Source organism: Jaculus jaculus, chromosome 6, assembly GCF_020740685.1.
Source record: "Jaculus jaculus isolate mJacJac1 chromosome 6, mJacJac1.mat.Y.cur, whole genome shotgun sequence".
NCBI classification, from domain to species: Eukaryota; Metazoa; Chordata; class Mammalia; order Rodentia; family Dipodidae; genus Jaculus; species Jaculus jaculus.
Window position 1 is genome coordinate 44,681,051 of NC_059107.1, and position 20,560 is coordinate 44,701,610.

General features: G+C 43.2%; 2 protein-coding genes across 3 annotated transcripts in view; one reads left to right on the plus strand and one right to left on the minus strand.

Moving 5' to 3' along the window:
- Ptcd3 (pentatricopeptide repeat domain 3) overlaps positions 1–542 on the minus strand; it is a 39,595-nt gene extending 39,053 nt beyond the window's left edge. For both annotated transcript variants that reach the window (XM_045153253.1, XM_004660567.3), the window contains exon 1: positions 349–542. In XM_045153253.1, coding sequence (XP_045009188.1) covers positions 349–527 — 179 coding nt within the window. In that variant the 5' untranslated portion in view covers positions 528–542. The remainder of the gene's footprint in view (positions 1–348) is intronic.
- Positions 543–730: 188 nt separating this feature from the next.
- The window catches only part of Polr1a (RNA polymerase I subunit A), a 76,136-nt gene continuing 56,306 nt past the window's right edge, over positions 731–20,560 (plus strand). Inside the window, exons 1-9 of the mRNA XM_045153252.1 lie at positions 731–909; positions 3,434–3,638; positions 5,137–5,286; positions 6,776–6,883; positions 9,194–9,279; positions 9,351–9,454; positions 17,673–17,765; positions 19,431–19,536; positions 19,839–20,001. Coding sequence (XP_045009187.1) covers positions 833–909; positions 3,434–3,638; positions 5,137–5,286; positions 6,776–6,883; positions 9,194–9,279; positions 9,351–9,454; positions 17,673–17,765; positions 19,431–19,536; positions 19,839–20,001 — 1,092 coding nt within the window. The 5' untranslated portion in view covers positions 731–832. The remainder of the gene's footprint in view (positions 910–3,433; positions 3,639–5,136; positions 5,287–6,775; positions 6,884–9,193; positions 9,280–9,350; positions 9,455–17,672; positions 17,766–19,430; positions 19,537–19,838; positions 20,002–20,560) is intronic.

Below are 20,560 nucleotides of genomic sequence, written 5' to 3' on the forward strand. Positions count from 1 at the left end.
AATAAAACTTTGCCTCACATTCCATGAGCCGATGGTCATACTTGTGCGACACCGGACCCCTTAACAGTACTGACTAAATTGTAAGCCACGAGAGCAGGGCCCTCGTTTTACGCTCAATCCTAAGCCCAAGGCATTGCAACTAGTCAATAATTACATCCCTAAAGAATATGTACTTTACGAACCTTAGGAGAAGCAACCCTCTCCACGTGCCGACCTTGGGGTGTGCCATAGCCACAAGCGCGCATGCGCACTCCATAGTATTCCCGCTTAATTCCACAATTCTCAAGGAAATTCAGGACCTAAACTGAGTCCAGGGCCCTCTTTGTGGATCCTCCAGGCTTCTCTTACCTGCAACTATGTGCTGATTCACATACACCCGCCAGCCGAGTGGACTGCGGCAGGCCCAGCCCGCCGAGGAAGCGCAGCCTTCGTAAGGAGATTGCGGCTGCCATCTTTCCACTGCTCGCAAAGCGTCTCGGGAAGGCGCGCCTTTCATGGGTCACGGGGGCGGGCGTGGGACGTCTCATGTAGAATTGGGCGGTTGAAAGACGTGGCTGGAAGGATTTTATCACAGAAATAAAAGGTTCAATACAACGTACTTACCGCAAAGGCACTTTCTTAGAATACTGGCCTAACGTCTCAGGGAGAGCCCTGGCTCATACTCTTCACCCCCTACAGCAAAAGTGAGCTCGTCCACGGTCACGCGCCCTGTCAGCCGCGCGCAGGCGCAGTGTGGCTCACGTGGTGCTGGACGGCTGAGCGAGGTTAGGGTCTGCGGTGGTGACTGGAGCTTCTCTCTGGGTGTCGGATCTCCAAACTGACGCGGGGAAGTATGCTGGGCCCCAAGCATGTGCCGTGGCGGCGGCTGCGGGGCATCTCCTTCGGGATGTACTCGGCCGAGGAGCTCAAGTAAGGAGTTGGTGGGAAGCGCGCGGAGTCGCGTTCCTTCGGTCGAGAACTACGGTCCCCACAAGGCCTTGCGCTCCGCCGGTGTGCGAGCGCGGCGGTGCGGAGGGCGTCCGGCTCGCGGGCCGCGGTGCTGGGGGACGGGGGGGGGTGGAGCGCGCCGTCTAAAGCTGCGTTTCTGGAGCTTCTACGACTGTGTCCTTGACGCGTCGATTAACTGCCTTAATTAACTTGGTCTTCCTCTGCATTCTCCATAGCCCTGTAGTTGTGCCGTGTTGCAGACTATAGACTTAATGTATTTGGTTTTCTGTCTTTTGCTTCAGTAGAATGTAAGGACTATGTGCATAGGGATTTCTTCTGTTTCCTCAGTACCCAAAAGCATATCTATCACACTATCAGTAAACAGCACTCAATAGATAATTAAGTGTGTAAAAAGGTAGATGGAGAAATGTTATGTTCAGCTCTGGTGCTTTCAGTCCTTACTGCATGGAATGGGAGGAAATCTTTCATATTATAAATTCAGTAATGGACTAATAAAAGAAAACTCCCACCACTCAATAACAACAAAAGACAGGATTTTTTAAAAGGTAAAATGAGCTATACGGTAGCACAGGCCTGTAATCCCAGCACTTGGGGAGTAAAAGGAGATGGGCTAAGTGTGGTGACGCACGCCTTTAATCCCAGCACTGAGGAGGCAGAGGTAGGAGGATCACCACGGGTTCGAGGCCACCCTGAGGCTACATAGTGAATTCCAGGTCAGTCTGAGGTACAGTGAGGCCCTACCTCGAAAAGAAAAAAAAAAAAGAGAGAGAGAGAGAGATGGGGCCAGCCTGGACTGCATGACAGTTTCCAAAAAAAAAGCAAATAAGGGCTGGAGAGATGGCTTAGTGGTTAAGCACTTGCCTGTGAAGCCTAAGGACCCCCGTTCGAGGCTCGATTCCCCAGGACCCACATTAACCAGATGCACAAGGGCCACATGCATCTAGAGTTCGTTTGCAGTGGCCGGAGGCCCTGGCGGACCCATTATCTGTCTCTCTATCTATCTACGTAGCTATCTGCCTCTTTCTCTCTCTGTGTCACTCTCAAAGAAATAAATAAAAATGAACAAAAAAAATTTTTTTTAAGCAAATAAGCCAGGGGTGGTGGACCATGCCTTTAATCCCAGCGATAAGCCAGGAACCAAGCAATCAAAACACATGAATTTATGGAATACACCTAATTCAAATCACCACAACCCTGAAAAAGAAAGAAATTCTAGTAGCATTTTACCTACAGCCTTGAGGACATTATGATTAGTGAAATAAGTGAGTCACAAAAGCATAAGTACTGAGTACTGTATGGTTCCACATGCATAAGGTATTTAGAGTAGTGAGATTGAGACAAAATAAAGGTGGTTGCTAGGAGGTAGGGTCAGAGTGATTGTTTAACAGGCACAGTTTTCATTCATCTTGGGAGATGAAAAGTTCTGGAGCTGGGTGGTGGTGATGGTGGCATATTGCAAATATACCATTGAACTATACTGTCAGTAATGAGTGGGCTGGAGAGATGGCTTATTGGTTAAGGCACATTCCTACAAAGCATAGGGACCCAAATTTGATTCCCCAGTACCTATGTAAGCTAGATTCATAAGGTGACACATGTGTCTTGAGTTCATTTGCAGTCTCTGGAGGCCCTGGTGTGTCCTCAAATAAATAAATGTGTGTGTATTTTTATTATTTTATTTTGGTTTTTGTTTTACAAGGTAGAGTCTCTCCCCCCCCCCCCTCTCTGGCCCAAGCTGTCCTGGAATTTACTGTGTAGTATCAGGCTGGCCTCAAACTCAGCACCATCCTTCTCCTGGCTCCTGAGTGCTGGGATTAAAGGCATGTGCCACCACATCCTAGTAAAAAAAGAAAAAAGAGTGGTTGACATGGACCTGGGGAGATGGCTCAGGCAAACCTGGAATTCACTATGTCATCTCATTGTGTCCTCAAACTCATGGTGATCCTCCTACCTTTGCCTCCCCTGAGTTCTGGGATTAAAGTGTTTGCCACCACATCTGGTTCTGGGATGATTTCTTTGTCCTTGTATTTATTTTCTAAATTAGAAAAGGTTTAAAAGGCAGAGTAGGCTTTGTAAAAGTGCATGTATGTATTTAACAAGGGTGAGGATACATTCTGAAAAATGCACCATTAGGCAATTTCACTGTTGTGAGTACAGTTGATTGCATAGCTTCCTTCTCCTTAGGCTTTACTGAAGTACATAGGCCCAATATTGATAGAAATGTCCCTACCCAGTGAATGATAATACTTCAGCAGCCTCCATTAAACCAAACATGAAATGTAATGGAACATTTTCTAAAGCAAATTCTGTTTGTCTATGCTTTGAATATTTGTGCTTATTTTCTTTTGAGCTTGTTATTCTGTATTCAAAGGTTATTGTATCACATTCCCTTCACTGAAGGATTTTTTTTTTTAATGTCCTTCCTCCCCACATCAGCATCAGAAAAGTTGGTAACCTGAGCTTTCTGTCTTTTTTATCTCCTTAGGAAATTAAGTGTTAAATCCATTACGAACCCTCGCTACATGGACAGCCTGGGGAACCCATCAGCAAATGGCCTGTACGACCTAGCCTTAGGCCCTGCAGATTCTAAGGAAGTGTGCTCTACTTGTGTGCAGGACTTCAACAACTGTTCCGGGCACCTGGGCCACATTGATCTCCCGCTAACAGTGTATAATCCTCTCCTCTTTGATGTACGTCCTCCCTGGGGTGTGAGTCTCTGGGCTGCTGGCATTGTGAGGGCTACCACTTTCCCCTGTTTCTTTTGAAAGTTTTAGCCTTGAAGAGCCAAATACAATCTTGCTTGAATGTCCAAATGTTCAACTTTTACAAGTTACAGGATATTGGGGTGTGTGTGTGTGTGTAGGGAAATGACCTAGGGATAGAACCCAGATCTAAACATAAAGTTTATTGTTTAATGCACAGCCTGAAAAGAATTTCATATGATATTTCTAATATGCCTGCATTTTAACTGCAACCTATCACCTGTAGATTTTTTTTTTTTCACTTATAATATTGTCTTGGGACTCAAAACATTTTGGATTTTAGGTTTTCAACTGAACCTTCAACATACCCCATAGCCCTAACTAAACAAATTTCAGATTGGTTCCAATTGAGAAGAGCCACAGCTTTATTCTGTTTTTGTAGAGGAGAAAGGTTTAGAAAGCTTCCCCAACATACACCCAGATGTCGCAGCCAGATCGCCCTCACATCCTATTGGAACATTTTGAAAGTTTTTTTTTAATTATTGACAACTTCCATAATTATAGACAATAAATCATGATAATTCCCTCCCCCATCTTTACCCTTCACAACTCTACTCTTTATATCTCCCCCCCCCCCCAATGTCTCTGTCTTGAGATGTCAGCACCTTTTCCTCCTATAATGATGGTCTTGTGTAAGTGGTGCCCGGCACTGCAAGATCATGGATATCCAGGCCACTTTGTGTCTGGAAGAGTGCATTGAAAGGAGCTGTACCCTTGCTTTGACTTTTACATTCTTTCTACTACCTCTTGCACAATGAACGCTGAGCCTTGGAAGGTGTGAGAGATGTTTCAGTGCTGAGCACTCCTCTGTCACTTCTTCTCAGCACCATGGTACCTTTTGAGTCTTCCCAGAGGTCACTATCATCTGAAAAGAGAAGTTCTGTGGCCAAAAGTGAGAGTAGCATTAATATATGGGTATGAACTTTAAAATGCTGACCCAGCAGTTTGGTGAGCATGGTATCTACATTTAGCCAGACACTGGACTTTATACAAACTCATGACTTCCCCCATCATAGGTTTTCAGTACCAGTGTTGTATTCCCTCCCATGGAGCAGGCCTGCAGTCCAATTAGAGAGTGGTTGGTTCCCCCCGTAACATACATGTCACTAGTGCACCCACTGGCGCATTTGGCCTGGGTGGCCCAAGGCTTGCAGTATCCACTGTTTATCTCCTGAAGTGGATTGCCTAAGGAAAGAAAAATCTCTTGAGTACACTGAAAATCACTAATGACCGTATATCTTCCTAATGGCTTTTGTTTGTTTTGTCTTGTTTTGTTTTCCGAGGTAGAGTCTCTAGCTCCAGGTGACCTGGAATTCACTATGTAGTCTGGTGACCTCAAAGTCTCAGCAATCCTCCTACCTCTGCCTCTGGGGTGCTGGTGTGTTCTCCCACGCCTCTAATGGCTTTCTTTTTATTATCACCCTAGAAACTGTACCTGCTGCTCCGGGGCTCCTGCTTAAATTGCCACATGCTGACTTGTCCCAGGGCTGTGATTCACCTTTTGGTCTGCCAGCTGAAGGTTCTGGAAGTTGGGGCTCTACAAGCAGTCTATGAGCTTGAACAAATTCTGAGCCGGGTAAGTGGGTAATGATAGCCAGGAATCAGGAAAGCCAGGTAATGGGGAGTAAGAAATTGTGCCTAGTTGCTACCTCAGTAGAATATTTGATCTTTACATATAGTAACTGGATATCAGGGGTAAAACAAAGTGGTAAGTGTAGTTGAAGAAATGTAGTAAAAACAATAGTGGAAGGCCATCCCATCCATCAGTGAGCTGCTTTCCTTCCCAGGATCCAAGCGAGTAAGCGTTGCTTTTTTACAGTTCTTTAGTCTGCTGTAATGTCGAACATTTTCAATACAGAAAATTCTTTCACAGGATACTGACTCTTTTTAGGCTAGTGCCTTTTCACATTCTAGATTCATTTCCTCAGTGGCAGAGCATTTGCCTAGCATGTACAAGGCTCTAGATTTAATCCCCAGTACCACAAAAATAAATAAAGATTCACATTTGGGAAGAATGCAGAATAGTCTGAGGATATTTCATATAGCATCATTTTAGGAGGTTCATACCAGGTTAGCCCACTGTGGGTTATCCTGCATTTGGTTACTTTTGGGTAAGGTAGAAATCAATAGATCTATTTTAAGAACACATTTTTCCTTGCATAAGCTTTAACTGAAAGTTTTACAGTGCTCTAGTAAGTACATTATCTAAAACTTAATATTCTGTGTTTTAAACCAGTATGTTATAATTTTTTATTTGAAGCATCCTGCCAAAATTGTTGTATCAATTTGAATATTTTATATTCTTTTAGATTTTCAGCACAGTTGTTTGATCCATAAATAATGATACTTTGGGTTTTTTTCCAGTCCATACTTTGTTAACATATGTATGTGTGCATGTATGTATAGTTCTTTTTTTTTTCTTTACTTTATTTTTGGTGGCTAGAAAGAACATTTAATATATTGAAATGGTATTGGGCATCCTTGTCTTGTGTTTTGTCACAAAGGAAAACCTTTACTTTTTTTCCCTTTCCCCCTTGCCTGAATTCTTCAGCCCTCCCACGGACACTAGTTGGACAGAGTAAGGTGGGAACTCCCCCTAGAGGAATAGGCCCCTGTGAGGTGTTTGAGCCCAACAGAATGAGGAAAGCATTCATGAGGAGGGCATTTAAGCACATAGAGGAGACCCCCACAGCTGTACTAGGGATGTAAGAACTCAAGTAAAGAGAATGATTACTTATGGATAAAGGCCTAGCAAGGGGTGTGAGCCCAAGACAGGTGACAGGGTTCCAGTGAGGGTGGCCTAGAATAAGATGTGAGGTTTTGACAGTGTGGCCTTGTTGCTTCTTTTGTTTTGCAGTGCTACAGATGGAACTAGGTAGCCCTCGTGCATGCTAGCAAACAAGTTCTACCATTGAACTGGGTCCCCAGTCCTACTTCACTGTTTTGAAAATACAACACAGTGTATTTCCCTGACTTCAGCCTCTCTTCCTTCAAGAGGCTGGCCCCAATAGTTTGTTAAACATATTTGTTATTACAGCAATACACTTTTCCTCTTTGTTGTTCAGTTTCTAGAAGAAAATGCTGATCCTTCTGCCTTCGAAATTCAGGAAGAGTTAGAAGAATACATGAACAAAATTCTACAGAACAACCTCCTGGGATCCCAGGGTGCACATGTGAGTTACTGCCATCTTTTTCTCTAACACCCTGATTTTAGTTTGTCACACTTCCTTTCCAGTGTCATCTACAAGTTTTTGACTTCCTACGGTTGAGTTGCTTTTAATGCCAGATATGCCTCTTATGAGCCCTGTTTCCTTTTTTAATTGAAAACATTACGTGAGTGTCCATTTCCTAATTTTTAATGGCTGCAAGCAGGATCAATAAAGGGTATTAGGTGATGCATTCATTAACTAACATTCAGCACCCAGCAAGGGCTCACTCTTGAGAATCTCCTTTCTTCACTACTCTCTCCCCAAGCCAATAAAGCTTCAATTTCCCTTTCATGAAAATATTCATTTTTTCAGTGAGTGAATAGAGTCAATAACCAGCCACAATACTGATCTTGAAGTATAGTTCACTGTATGCCCAGGTGTCACACCATTTAAATGGAATAGAATCACATGAACGTGATAAAGGTCCGAGGTGGTACTCATTTGCAACCAGGATCAGAACCACTGTGGAATGCCTTCCTCAGATCCATCTGAGGGAGACAGCAGGAAAGATGCCCAGCTACACACAGGGAAGATGGTTTTAAAAAGTACAGCAGGGCTGGGGACATGGCTCAGCAGTTAAGGTGCCTGCCCACCAAGCCAAACAACCCAGGTTCTCTTCCTCAGTACTCATGCATGGCCAGGTGCATAAAGTGGTGTGTGCATCTGAAGTTGGTTTCCAATGGCTAGAGGCCCTGGCACAGCATACAGCATTCTGTGTCTCGCTTCTATCTCTCTGCTTACAAGTAAGAAAATAAATAAAATACTCAACAAAAAAGGTAAACTAATGAGCACTAATTGTGTTCCAAGCCACCTACTGCATTCATGATCTTAGTAACAGCTTTCTGAGATGCTTAATGTTCTGATTTTTTGTATGAGAATTTTTTCAAATTATTTATTTATTTGAGAAAGAAAGAGGCAGGAAAAGAGAGAATGAGCATGCTAGGGCCTCTGATCACTGCAAACAAATTCCAGATGCATGTGCCCCCTTGTGTATCTGGTTCTATGTGGATACAGGGGAATCAAACCTAGGTTATTAGGCTTGCAGGCAAGTACATTAACTATTGAGCCATCTCTCCACTTTCAAACATGTTTTGTTTTTTTTCCTAGCTTTTTATTTATTTTACTTTTTTTTGGAGGTGGGGTCTCTAGCTCAGGCTGACCTGGAACTCAATATGTGGTCTCAGAGTGGCCTCGAACTCATAGCGATCCTCCTACCTCTGCCTCCCAAGTGTTGGGATTAAAGGCATGCGCCACCACGCCCAGCTTTGTTTTGGGTTTTTGAGGTAGGGTCTCAGTCTAGCCCAGGCTGACCTGGAATTCACTGTGTAATCACATGATTACTCCATATCACCTTCCCTTATTCCCTGCCCAGTCCCACTGTGCTCCCTCTTATCTCCCACCAGCTCTATGCCTCTGAAAAGAAGGGCTCCTCCTCCCTGGCATGCTTTAATTGTTGGGATCTCATTGTGGGGCGTGGCCTCCCCATCTATAATAATGCTGACTGGCCCCGTCATGTGCAGGGCTTGTGCAGGTAACCACGTCTGATATGACTTCATGAGTGTAATAATCTCATCTTGTTTGGACACCAGAGTTCCACTGGGCTGCTCCTCATGCTTTACCTCTTACATTCTTTCCATCTGATCGTCTGATACTCGAGCCCTAAACTGGATGATGTGTTTGCCTTGTTTAGTGCTGAGTACTTCTTCAGTCACTTATTTTTCGTACTTGACCAGTTACTAGAATCTTTTTAACAGGATTGTATTTTTGTTCAGAAAGACATTACAAAGGAAGTTCTACATGCCTTTCAATATAGAAATAAATTTCCTCCCAGAATTGCCCTATTACAGTCACAAGAGTTCATGGTTGGGGCTGAAGAGATAGCTCAGTGGATAAAGTGCTCACTGCTCAGCTGGAGTACCTAAATTTGATTACCAGGCCCCGCATGAAAAGCTGGAAGCTGTGATGGGCTTCTGTAATCCCAGCACACCAATGCTGATGGTGAGATGGGAAGCAGAGACAGGAGAATTACCCAGAAGCTCTAGGCTAGCTCAGCAAAAATTGAAGGACAAGAATCCAGAGCAAGAAACTGCCTCAAATGAAGTGGACAGGCGAGGATGAACCCAAAAGTTGCATGCATCTGGAGTTCATTTGCAGGAGCAAGAGGCCCTGGGTTGCCCATTCTCTCTGTCTCTCTTCCTGTCTTTTTCTCTTTGTTTGCAAATAAGGTAAATAAGAAAAAAAATCACACTGAGGTTCTTTGACATTTTTAAACAGGTGAAAAATGTATGCGAGAGCAGGAGTAAACTCATTGCCTACTTCTGGAAGGCACATATGACTGCTAAGCGATGTCCCCACTGCAAGTGAGTATTGAGCCTTTCTCTGGGTAAGAAATCATTATCAACCATCTCTAATCACATCCATCCTCATGTAGGACCGGGCGGTCAGTGGTCCGCAAGGAGCACAACAGTAAGCTGACGATCACGTACCCAGCTGTGGTCCACAAGAAATCTGGACCAAAGGATGCTGAATCCCCAGGTGAGCTGTCTGGGTCTGGGTGGTGCTTCTTGGAAATATTTCTCATGTGTGGCCCTCAGAGTATCCTGAACTGTGGGAATACCTGGTTTCCTTCACCACATGTTTCTCACCTGTGTGTTTGGGTTTCCCTCACCAGCATCTAGGCTTCTTAGGTTTGAAGGGGATCCTGCTCAGGCCTGTCACTCAGGACAAAAGGGTAGATGGTGGTGGGGGGGTCTATATTAGTAGTCAGTGCCCACAGGTGATATTGATACAAATGTCTTTTCCATGTGTGTATGTGGTATATGCCTAGGGCTCTGCAGGATCCCATGTGCTTGCTTGGGGGAGGGGAGGTGGCCTCACCTGCAGTGGCCAGAGCAGAACATCTGGTGTCTCACTCCTTTGCTTTCCTACCTGTTCTTACCTGAGCTCACATCTTGTAGTGATCTCCGTGCTTCTTCCCCCCCCCCCCCACATTCCAGGTTCTTTACTTCTCTATGTGACTGGGGTTACAGTTGCATGTGGCCATGCCCAGCTGTTTTATATGGGTCTTGGAGATTGAACTTAAGCAGTCTTTCAGGCATCCTTGGGCCCTCTTGCTTATATAGAAATGCTCTTAACCACTGAGCCCTCAAATGGTTATTTTTGTACTGTGTTTTTGTTTTAGGGGGAGGTGTTTTGAAATGAAGGCTTAGTTTGTAGCCTAGGATGGTTTCATTTGTGGTCTTCTTGTTTCAGTATCCCCAAGTAGTGGAAGTGTTGGTGTATACGCAAATGATTATTTTATTTTATTTTCTGTTTTTTTGAGGTAGGGTCTCACTGTAGCCCAGACTGACCTGGAACTTACCCTATAGTCTCAAACTAGCCTTGGACTCATGGCAATCCTACCACTCCCAGAGTGCTGAGATTAAAGGTGTGCACTACCATACAGGGTTTGGCTGTTTCTTTGAAAGATTTTTTTTTGGGGGGGGGGGGTGGAGGTAGGGTGTCTTTCTAGCCCAGGCTGATCTGGAATTCTCTATATAATCTCTGAGTGGGGGTGGCTTCAAACTCATGGTGATCTTCTTACTTCCTCTGCCTCCCAAGTGCTGGGATTAAAGGCACCACTACACCTCGCAACGGTTTTGTTTCTTTTTGGTTTTTTGAAGTAGGGTCTCACTGTAGCCCAGGATGATCTGGAACTCACTTGGTAGTCCCAGGCTGGCCTTGAACTCAACGATCCTCCTATCTTGGCCTCCCTAATGCTGGGATTAAAGAAGTGTGCCACCACTCCCTCCCCCACCCCCCATACACTGCTTTTTCTTGAGTCACCCTCTCGTTCTAGCCCAAGTTGGTTTGAAACTCACACTAGTTCTCTTACCTCAGCCTCCTAAGTACTAGGTTTAAAGATCTGCACCATCACACCTGGTTCTTTGATTTTGTTTGAGACAGTGTCATATAGCCAGAGCTATCTGGAACTTGCTGTGTAATTGAGCACGACCATAAAATTCTGATCTACCCGCCTCGACCTCTAAAATGCTGATGTTACAGGTGTATGCCATTACGCCTGACCTCTGAAAGATTCTGGAATAATAACTTTTTTCCTAACAGATATTTTGAAGCATTTCATTGCATAGCAAATGTGGATTTATTTTGAGATGAAATGTTAAAATACTTACAGGGAAGAGTTCCATAAAACATTGGTACTCTCTGTAGGTTGGTCCTGATTCTCTTCACCCAGATCCCTACAAGAGCTCTGTGCTGGTCAGACTTAGGAAAATACTGAGGAACTTAGTAATCTCACTTTGAGATAGGATCTCTTGTACTTAGCCTGGCCTCAAACTCATTATGTAGCTGGGGATGATCTTAGCCTTGGTTCTGCCTCTACCTTTCAAGGGCTGGGATTTACCAGCTACAGACAAGCACTGTCATGCCCTAGTTATGCAGGGCTGGGATCAAACCCAGGGCTTTGTACATGCTGAGCAAGCAGTCTGCCAACCCTATCCCAGCCCTATCATTTTTGTCTTTAATTCTGAAATGGGGGACTGGAGTGATGGCGGTTAAGGCATTTGCCTGCAAAGCCAAAGGACCTCGGTTCGATTCCCCAGCACCCATGTAAGCCAGATGCACATCTGGAGTTGATTTGCAGTGGCTGGAGACCCTGGCACACCTGTTCCCTCCCTCTCTCGTTCTCTCTGCCTCTTTCTCTCTCTCAAATAAGTAAAATATATATAATTCTGAAATGGTGAGTGTTAAGTGGGTATTGTGTAAGGTACTGAGACTAGCAACTGCTATGTTATATGTATTCTTTAGGTGTTAACTCTTCACTTTTCAGAAGAGGAAGAGCACAATTTGTGATGGACAGTTGGCTCCTCTGTATACCTTGAGAGGCCTAAAGAAGGCTACTTCTATGAGATAGTGTTTGTGATTTTCTTTCTTTTTTTCTCAATTTTTATTAACATTCCATGATTATAAAAAATACCTCATGGTAATACCCTCCCTCCCCCCACTTTCCCCTTTGAAATTCCATTCTCCATCATATCCCCTCCCCATCTCAATCAGTCTCTTTTATTTTGATGTCATGATCTTTTCCTCTTATGATGGTCTTTTTTAGGTAGTGTCAGGAACTATGAGGTCATGGATATCCAGGCAATTTTATGTCTGGAAGGATGTAATTTTCTATAGTGGCAACAGCAAGACCTTTTTCCTGAGCTGAGGAAGTTTTTCTAGGGCTTGAGAGTAGAATATGAAATGGCTGGGAAATAAATCCATGCATACTTCTCCACACACACACACACACACACTTTGAGCAGTGATGCATGTTTTATCTTTTACTTTGAAGACTCTGGCAAGGCTTATTATCAATAAAAACGTGTTTACAGGGTTTTTGAGGTAGGGCCTTATGCGTCCCAGGCTGGCCACTCACTTGCTGTGTAGCTGAAGGTGACCTTGAACTTGTAGTCCTCCTGCCTATGTCTCCCCACTACTGAGATTACAGATGTGTACTACCACACCCAGGTTTTAGTATACTGATGATCAAACCTGTAAGTCTTTTCAGATTTTTAAAAAAATTTTATTTATTCATTTATTTGAGAGACAGGAAGAAGCATATAGAGGGGTGCAGCAGGGCCTCCAGCCACTGCAAATGAACTCCAGACACATGCACCGCCTTGTACATCTGTCTTTACATAGGTCCTGGGGAATGGATCCTTGGGTTTTGTGGGCAAGGTCCTTAACCACTCTCTCCAGCCCATCTTTTTTTTTCTTTTTTTGATTTTTAAATTTTTATTAACAACTTCCATGATTATAAAAAATATCCCATGGTAATACCCTTCCTCCCCCAACTTTCCCCTTTGAAACTCCATTCTCCGTCACATCTGCTCTCTATCTCAGCCAGTCTCTCTTTTATTTTGATGTCATGATCTTTTCCTCCTCTTATGATGGTCTTGTGTAGGTAGGGTCAGGCACTGTGAGGTCCTGGATATCCAGGCCATTTTGTGTCTGGAGGGAGCACATTGTAAGGAGTCCTACCCTTCCTTTGGCTCTTACATTTTTTCTGCCACCACTTCCACATTAGACCCTGAGCCTTGGAAGGTGTGATAGAGATGTTACAGTGCTGAGCACTCACTCCTCTGTCACTTCTTCCCGGCACCGTGATGCCTTCTGTGTCATCCCAAAGGCACTGCCATCTGAAAAGAAAAGATTCCCAAAATTGAGAGTAGCATTAATTTAAGGGTATGAACATTAAGAGAAGTGCTTATTGGGCAGTTTGATAAGCATAGTATATACATTTAGTCAGACAGCAGCAGGCGTTACACCCCTAGGGCTCATGACTACCCCTGTTTTAAGTATTCAGTTCAGGGATGTATTCCCTCCCATCTTTTCAGATTTATAGAATAGTAAACACAGTGAGTTCCCATACTCTATTCATTTTGCCCAGAAGTAGCATTTTAAAATACGCTTTAAAGTTTATCATATATTCCTTCGAATGTTGGTGGAGGGGGTGGTACATACCAGGGTCTCTTGCTGCTGCAAACATGCATCCATCTGGTTTTATGTGTGAATGACTGGGAAATTGGCCAAGGCTAGCAGCCTCTGCAAACAGGTGAGCCATCTCCCCAAGCCCAAATGCAGCATTTTAGATGACCCTGAGCATTCATCAAAACTAAGGATTTTTCCTAGCATTCGGGAGGCTGAGGAAGGAGTCGCCATGAGTTCGAGGATACCCTGAGACTACATAGTGAATTCCAGGTCAGCCTGGGCTACATCAAAAAAACAAAACAGGGCTGGAGGGATGGCTCAGCAGTTAAGGCACTTGCCTGCAAAGCCAAAGGACCTAGGTTCAATTCCCCAGGACCCATGTTAGCTAGATGCGTAAGGGGACACACACGTCTGGAGTTCGTTTGCAGTGGCTAGAAGCCTTAGAGCACCCATTTTCTCTCTCACACTCTCACTTTATCTCTGACTCGAATAAATTTTAAAAAACCCTAAGGATATAGCATTGATTTAACACTATTGACTAAATTACAGCATTATTTGAAATTTGTCAGTTTTCTGGTCATTGCCCTTTATTTTTCATTTGTCATTGCCTTTTCTGTGTTCTAAGACTAGATCAACAATACTGTGCTACATTTAGAAAGCATGCTTAGTGTTTTAAGGTGAACAAGAGTAGATTTTCCTTCACTTGCCTTTCATGGCTTGAAAACAATTTTGTCTTAACGCCAGTTGAAAATTGCTATTGTAACCCCTATGATGTCCCAGAAAATGTTCATAGATTGAAAAAGAATTCTAGACCACTTTAAAAAAAAATTTTTTTTTAATATGTTTATTTGAGGGAGAGGCAGATAGAAAGAGAATGCACATGCCAGGGCCTCTAGCCACTACAAACGAACTCCAGATGCATGTGCCCCCAGCTTATGTGGGTCCTGGGTAATCTAACTAGGGTCCTTAGGCTTTGCAGGCAAACACCTTAACAGCTAAGCCATTTCCCTTTCTTTTAAGAGAGAGATACTTGGCACCAGGGCATCAGCCACTGTAATCTAAGGCCATATGCTTGTGCCACCTAGTGGGCACATGTGACCTTGTGCGTGCCTCACCTTTTGTGTCTGGCTTACTACTACTTTTGAATAGCAATCTTTCATTCATTTGAAGTCTTTTACTGTAACCACAAGAATAGGATGCATAGTCATAATTCAAAGCATGAAGACAGTAGTTTCCATAGGTTCCAAGATTGAGGCTTGGTGGTGTTTTTTTTGAGGGGGGGGAGATAATGTAGTTATGGTATGCATGCATATTTGTATGTGTGTGAGAATGTGGGTGCTGGTGTGTGTGTGCGCACACACATGTGGAGGCAAGAGGTTGACATCAGCTATCCACCTTACTTTTGAGACAGTCTCAGACTGAACTTAGAGATCACTGATTTGGCTAGACTCCCTAGCCAGCCAGCTCTATGGATCCTCTCTCCACCTCATTGCTAGAATTGCACATGCATTCTGCCATGCGCAGCATTTTATGAGAGGACTGGTGATCATCATGTTTTCATGGTGAGCACTTGACCCAATAAGCCATCTCCCAGCCCTCAATTTTTTATTTAACAAACATTAGCTTATTGGGTCCTGAACATTGTGCCACAGACTGTGTTTGTAAGTGACTATGGTTCCAAGATGGAGACCAGACCAAAGCAACCAATGCTCTCAGAGGATGCTGTGAGATAGTAACCTAGGGGAGCAGGTAAGCACACTTAATATGGTCTTACTGCATTCCTTAGACCAGAGAGAGTCAAAAAGTGAGGCCTGTGCCCAGATAGTCCCATGGATTGGTGATCCCAGAAGAACTGGTAATCACATAAGTGCCATAAGGCTAAGAATACAGCTCAGTGGAAGAGCACTTGCCTAGTAGTATATATCAATTCCCAGTACCACCATAAGAAAAAGTGACTTGAGCTTATGAATGATCAGCTCTGAAACCCCTTGAGCACTCTAGCACTTAAGAATTGTTGTTGCTAGGGCTGGAGAGATGGGTTAGTAGTTAAGGTACTTGTCTGTACTGCCTAAGGACCCATGTTCTGCTCTACAGATCCCATGTTAGCCAGATGCACAAAGGTGAGTCATGCACAGGTCACACATGCCCACTAGGTGGCCCAAGCATCTGGAGTTGGATTGCAGTGGCTGAGGCCTTGACATACCAATTCTCTTATCTCTCCTCTCTCAGTCTCTCTCACTCTCTCTAATAAAATTAAATGATTTTTAAAAAAAGAATCAGTGGAGCTAAGACCTCCCACTTGTTGAGATCCAGGCTTTCCAGGTTATTTAACCGTCAGCTGTGTTTTTCATGTGGCTCCTCTTACATACTGTGAGAATAAATGCACATTCAAGATGCTTTGAAGTCCCAGTGAGATGAGTTTCATTGTTGAAGGCTTGGAAGTGCCTTGGTAGAAGCAGGTGTAGCCTTCTAGTGAGTCAGTCTCCTGGAGGTTTCTTCTGCTTTCAGATGTGGCTGAGCCACCTGTCCGTTTCAGAGTGACTTACACTACCATGAAGGCACTGTTGGGATGGTAAATGGAGAGATTCATTAGTCAAGAGGGAAGTTCACATAATTTATTCCCTGTCGTGCCCACAAAATTATTTTTAGGTTAATAGAGTTGGTTTTTTCACATTGAGCATACATAGCTTTCTGATGCTGTCATTATCCCCAAAAGTTAAAGGTACTCATCTATGAGTAGCCACACTTCTTTCACTTACATTAACTGCTTGAAATGCTTTGCTTTTGAAAAACTTCAAATGTGTGGGCTCCTTGACCTAACAATTCATCCTGGGCAACTAATGTACCCAGTGTTAAGTAGTTTAAAACTGAGCATAACTTGATGGTCTATTAATAGAGACTAGGTGAATAAATTATTGTGCATCTCTTACTTGTTAAGCAAGTCAGAGATTTCTCTAAAATCATGAGATAACATACCCTCTGGAGATTGTAAAGAAACTGAGAGAATTAGAAGTGGACTGAAGCTAGATTTTAAAAGTACTGAGAAAGGCAAGAGTGTTGATTTTTTTTTTTTTTTTTTTTAAGATTTGGTTGTTTTAGACTGCTTTGAACATGTGTTTTTCAGCCACTACTTAAATCACTGTGTGCTAGACACTGCCAAGAGTTAGCAACAGACTCAGCACAGTCCTTGCCCTGGTAAACCTATAAAAGGGGAAACTGAGCAGTGCTTACTCACACTGAAGCAGTGAAGGCATCCCAGGAAAGACTGACAGTTTAGAACCTACAGGATACTTAATTATCCTTGTTATACATCTGAGTGCCAGGAACTCACTTCCTCAATAAAAGCTCAAAATTTTCTACTTGATCTAGGAATAGCTAGCAGGTAGTCAGGATCCCAGAATGATCTTGCCTACTCTAAGAAACGAAGCTCACCCACTACCAGTTTAATGTTTGTAAAAAGAAATATATTTTAATCCACAAATAATCTTCATAGGTACCTCTGTAAGCACCATGTGTAAAAGATAATGTTACTTGTTTCTTAGAGCACTTGGGATTGAGTCCAGGACCCTGTGCATGATAGATATATACTATACACTCAGCTGCATACCCAGCCCAATAATGTAACTTAGAGAAACAAAACTGTAGAATCAATCAAATATGAGTGTGACTAAGTAAATTTAGGAAGTTTCTTCCAAGGACTAACGTGCATAAATAAATGGTGGTCAGCCAGGCATTATAGTGCGTGTGTGTAATGCCAGCACTAGGAAGGAAGAGGCAGGAGGATCGGGAGTTGAAGGTCAGCCTGGGCTTCATGAGACTATCTCCGAAAAGATTTGAAAAATGGTGATCAAGCAAAGCTAAGTAGCATTGTGCATAAATGTTAGAAATGTTCATGTGATAATACCAAACCAACAGATTATTGTTCAAAATAAATGTACACTTTAAGTTTTTTTGTTGTTTTGTGGTGGGGGTAGGGTCACATTGTATAGACCAGGCTAGTTTGAAACTCAAGATCTCCTACCTCATCCTCCCAAGTATTGGGAGTTACAGATGTGTAACCACCATGCCCAGAAAAATCACGTTTATTTAAAGTACTTCGAGAAATGAATTTATAAAAGTGATAATAGTTACATGAATATGATAAGATAGCATTATCATAGAGATTAGACTAAGAGGAAAATCCAGGGCTGAAAATGCACTGTTTTATAGATTGACTTCTGTGGTAAGTTTCAAGCTTTGCAGATGAGAGTAAAGATCTAATAATTGTCATTGCCCACAGGTCCAGGAATTGAAGAAACTCAGTTGGGGAAGCGAGGATACCTGACACCCAGTAGCGCCCAAGAACATCTTTTTGCTATTTGGAAGAACGAAGGTGCTGTGCTAGGCTGCAGAAGTAGCTTCTGTTTTCTTCAGATTTTAGTTTCTTGGTGAATTGCATTAGTCTTACCATATTATTTTTACCTTAATTTAAAATTGTAATTAGTGTAGTTCTCTCCTGGAATCCAGCTGGAGGTTTGGGGCAGGCTTTAGAGTGCATTGACTTGGAGATATCAAAGAGCAGGGGAGGTGAGACCCAGCACCAAGAGCTTGCTGATTGTTATAACCAAGCCCAGTGGTTGAATGAGAGCTTCAGGTGGTCCTCACTTAGTACACTGAAGGACTTCTGGAAGCTTCATTGTAACTCATCTGTTTTAAACATCGGGAAATAAAAGACATCATAAGTGTGTCAGGATTCCTTTTATGAATCAGAGAATAACTTTTTAATTTATTAGTTTATTTAAGGTGGGGGCAGATAAAGGGAGAGAGACTGGATGGACCAGGGCATCTAGCTACTGCAAATGAACTCCAGACACATGTGCCATCTTGTGTATCTGGCTTACATGGGTCCTGGGGCATCAAACCTGGGTCCTTAGGCTTTGCAGACATGTACCTTAACTGCCTAGCCATCACTCCAGCCTAGTAAACTCTTTATTGGGATTTTTATACATCTTTGTTCCCTACAAAAATGAAACTTCCATACCCTTTTGAGTACATAACAAAATCTGTGGGGTAGTCAGGTCCTCAGTACATCTTCTGAGAAGGAGTTCTGTAATACTGACTGGCTCAAATCTCTGTATAATGATGAGTGCTTACAGGCAAGCTATTAAAGGAATAAAAGAGCACTCAGGTCAGTACATTGCTCAAGGCAAGCCCTCACATCATATTATTTTCTTTGGGCATTACTTTAGGTCACCTGAAATGTAAAATAAATCTTTGATCCACAGAAGATCTCTTGGCAGTATCCTTGTAGAGGATGCTTTGTTGTGTTTTAGTCTATTCTAAGACTTACTTTGTTTTGATTTTTTTAATAAGTTTAATAGTCCAAGAGGGTAATTAAAAATAAAAGGAAGTTGGTTGTTTTTAAGATATATTTTTATTTATTTATCTATTAGAGACAGAGGGAGAAAGAGAGTGAGAATGGGCCAGCCAGGGCCTTCAGCCACTGCAAACTCCAGACACATGTGCCATCATATTTATCTGGCTTATGTGGGACCTAGAGAATCGAACCTGGGCCCTTAAGCTTCACAGGCATGCACCTTAACCACTAAGCCATCTCTCCAGCCCCAGGAAGTTGCTTTTTGATTTGTCCCTACACAATTCATTTTCTAAGACATGTACTACTGTCCTTCCACTGTCATCTTTCTACTGTCATCTCAACCTGCAAACAAGCTGTCATGGTTTTTTTTGGATGGGTTTTAAGTTTTGGGGTTTTTTTTGAGGTAGGGTCTCACTCTAGGCCAGGCTATCCTGGAACCCTCTCTAGTCCCAGAATGACCTTGAACTCACAGCGATTCTCCTACCTCTGCCTTCCACGTGCTAGGAATAAAGGTGTGCGCCATCAAGCCCAGCTGGTTTGTTTTTATAAAGAAAAAAATGTGTTCATAGTGTACTAATCCTGTGTCCTGCCCATCCCCCTGAATATTTTTGTGCTATTCTTGTGCACTTTTATGTGTAGATTTAAATGGTCTCTGGGTTTTTTGTTTGTTTTCAAATACAGGATTCTTTCTGAATTACCTTTTCTCGGGACTGGATGATGTTGGCATGGAGTCCAAATGCAACCCCAGTATGTTCTTTCTAGATTTCTTGGTGGTGCCACCCTCCAGGTAAACCTTTAACTTACTTTTCCTAGAAAAGGAGGGCTGAGGAATTGAGCAAGGACATGTGGGGTGGGGGGGAGGATCTGAAAGGGTCGGGCACTAAGAAATCAAGCAGCCTTCCACCCAAGGATACAAGTAATACTCTGCAGTTGTGATGCAAGTGATGCTGTCCTGTTGTTCCAAGCCTGATAGGAAGATTGTATGTTTGGAGCAGGTGAAGGTGTGCTGCTTACATGAAGTAGGGTGAAAGACTGAAGAAAGTGACCCTTCTCTCATGCTAAACATCTTTTTGATTGTCACCTTTGTAGGTATCGGCCTATTAATCGCCTGGGGGACCAAATGTTTACTAATGGGCAGACAGTGAACTTGCAAGCTGTCATGAAGGACATAGTTCTGATCCGGAAACTTCTGGCATTGATGGCCCAAGAACAGAAGCTGCCCAGTGGGGTGACAGAACTTTCCACAAACCAGGTCTGTATTGACATTGCAGACCCACACATGGTTCTAACCCTGTGCTATAAGATGCTCTCTGGATGGTCTTCACAGCTGTTAGCATTGCTGGGGGAACTGAGGGTTTGTCAGGAAAAATCATAAGCCTGGTTATAGATACATCTGGGTTATAGTCTGGGTCTTGTACCCAGTGGCATGCCTGGTAAACTTAGTTGAGTTGCTTTTTTTGTTTTTATTTATTTATTTATTTATTTATTTATGTATGTATGTATTTATTTGAGAGTGACAGAGAAAGAGGCAGAGAGAGAATGGGCATGCCAGGACCTCCAGCCAGTACAAATGAACTCCAGATGCATGTGCCACCTTGTGTACCTGGCTTACGTGGGTATTGGGGAATCAGGCCTCGAACTGGGGTCTTTAGGCTTCACAGGCAAGATCCTAACTGCTAAACCATCTCTGCAGCCCAGTTGAGTTGCTTTTAAAGTCCATGTAGTTTTATAGTGAAGTTTCATACCTATGCTGTTTTGAGCCACCAACTGCAGCAGCACTAGAAGAAACAATCTTCTTTCAGGCTCTAAAA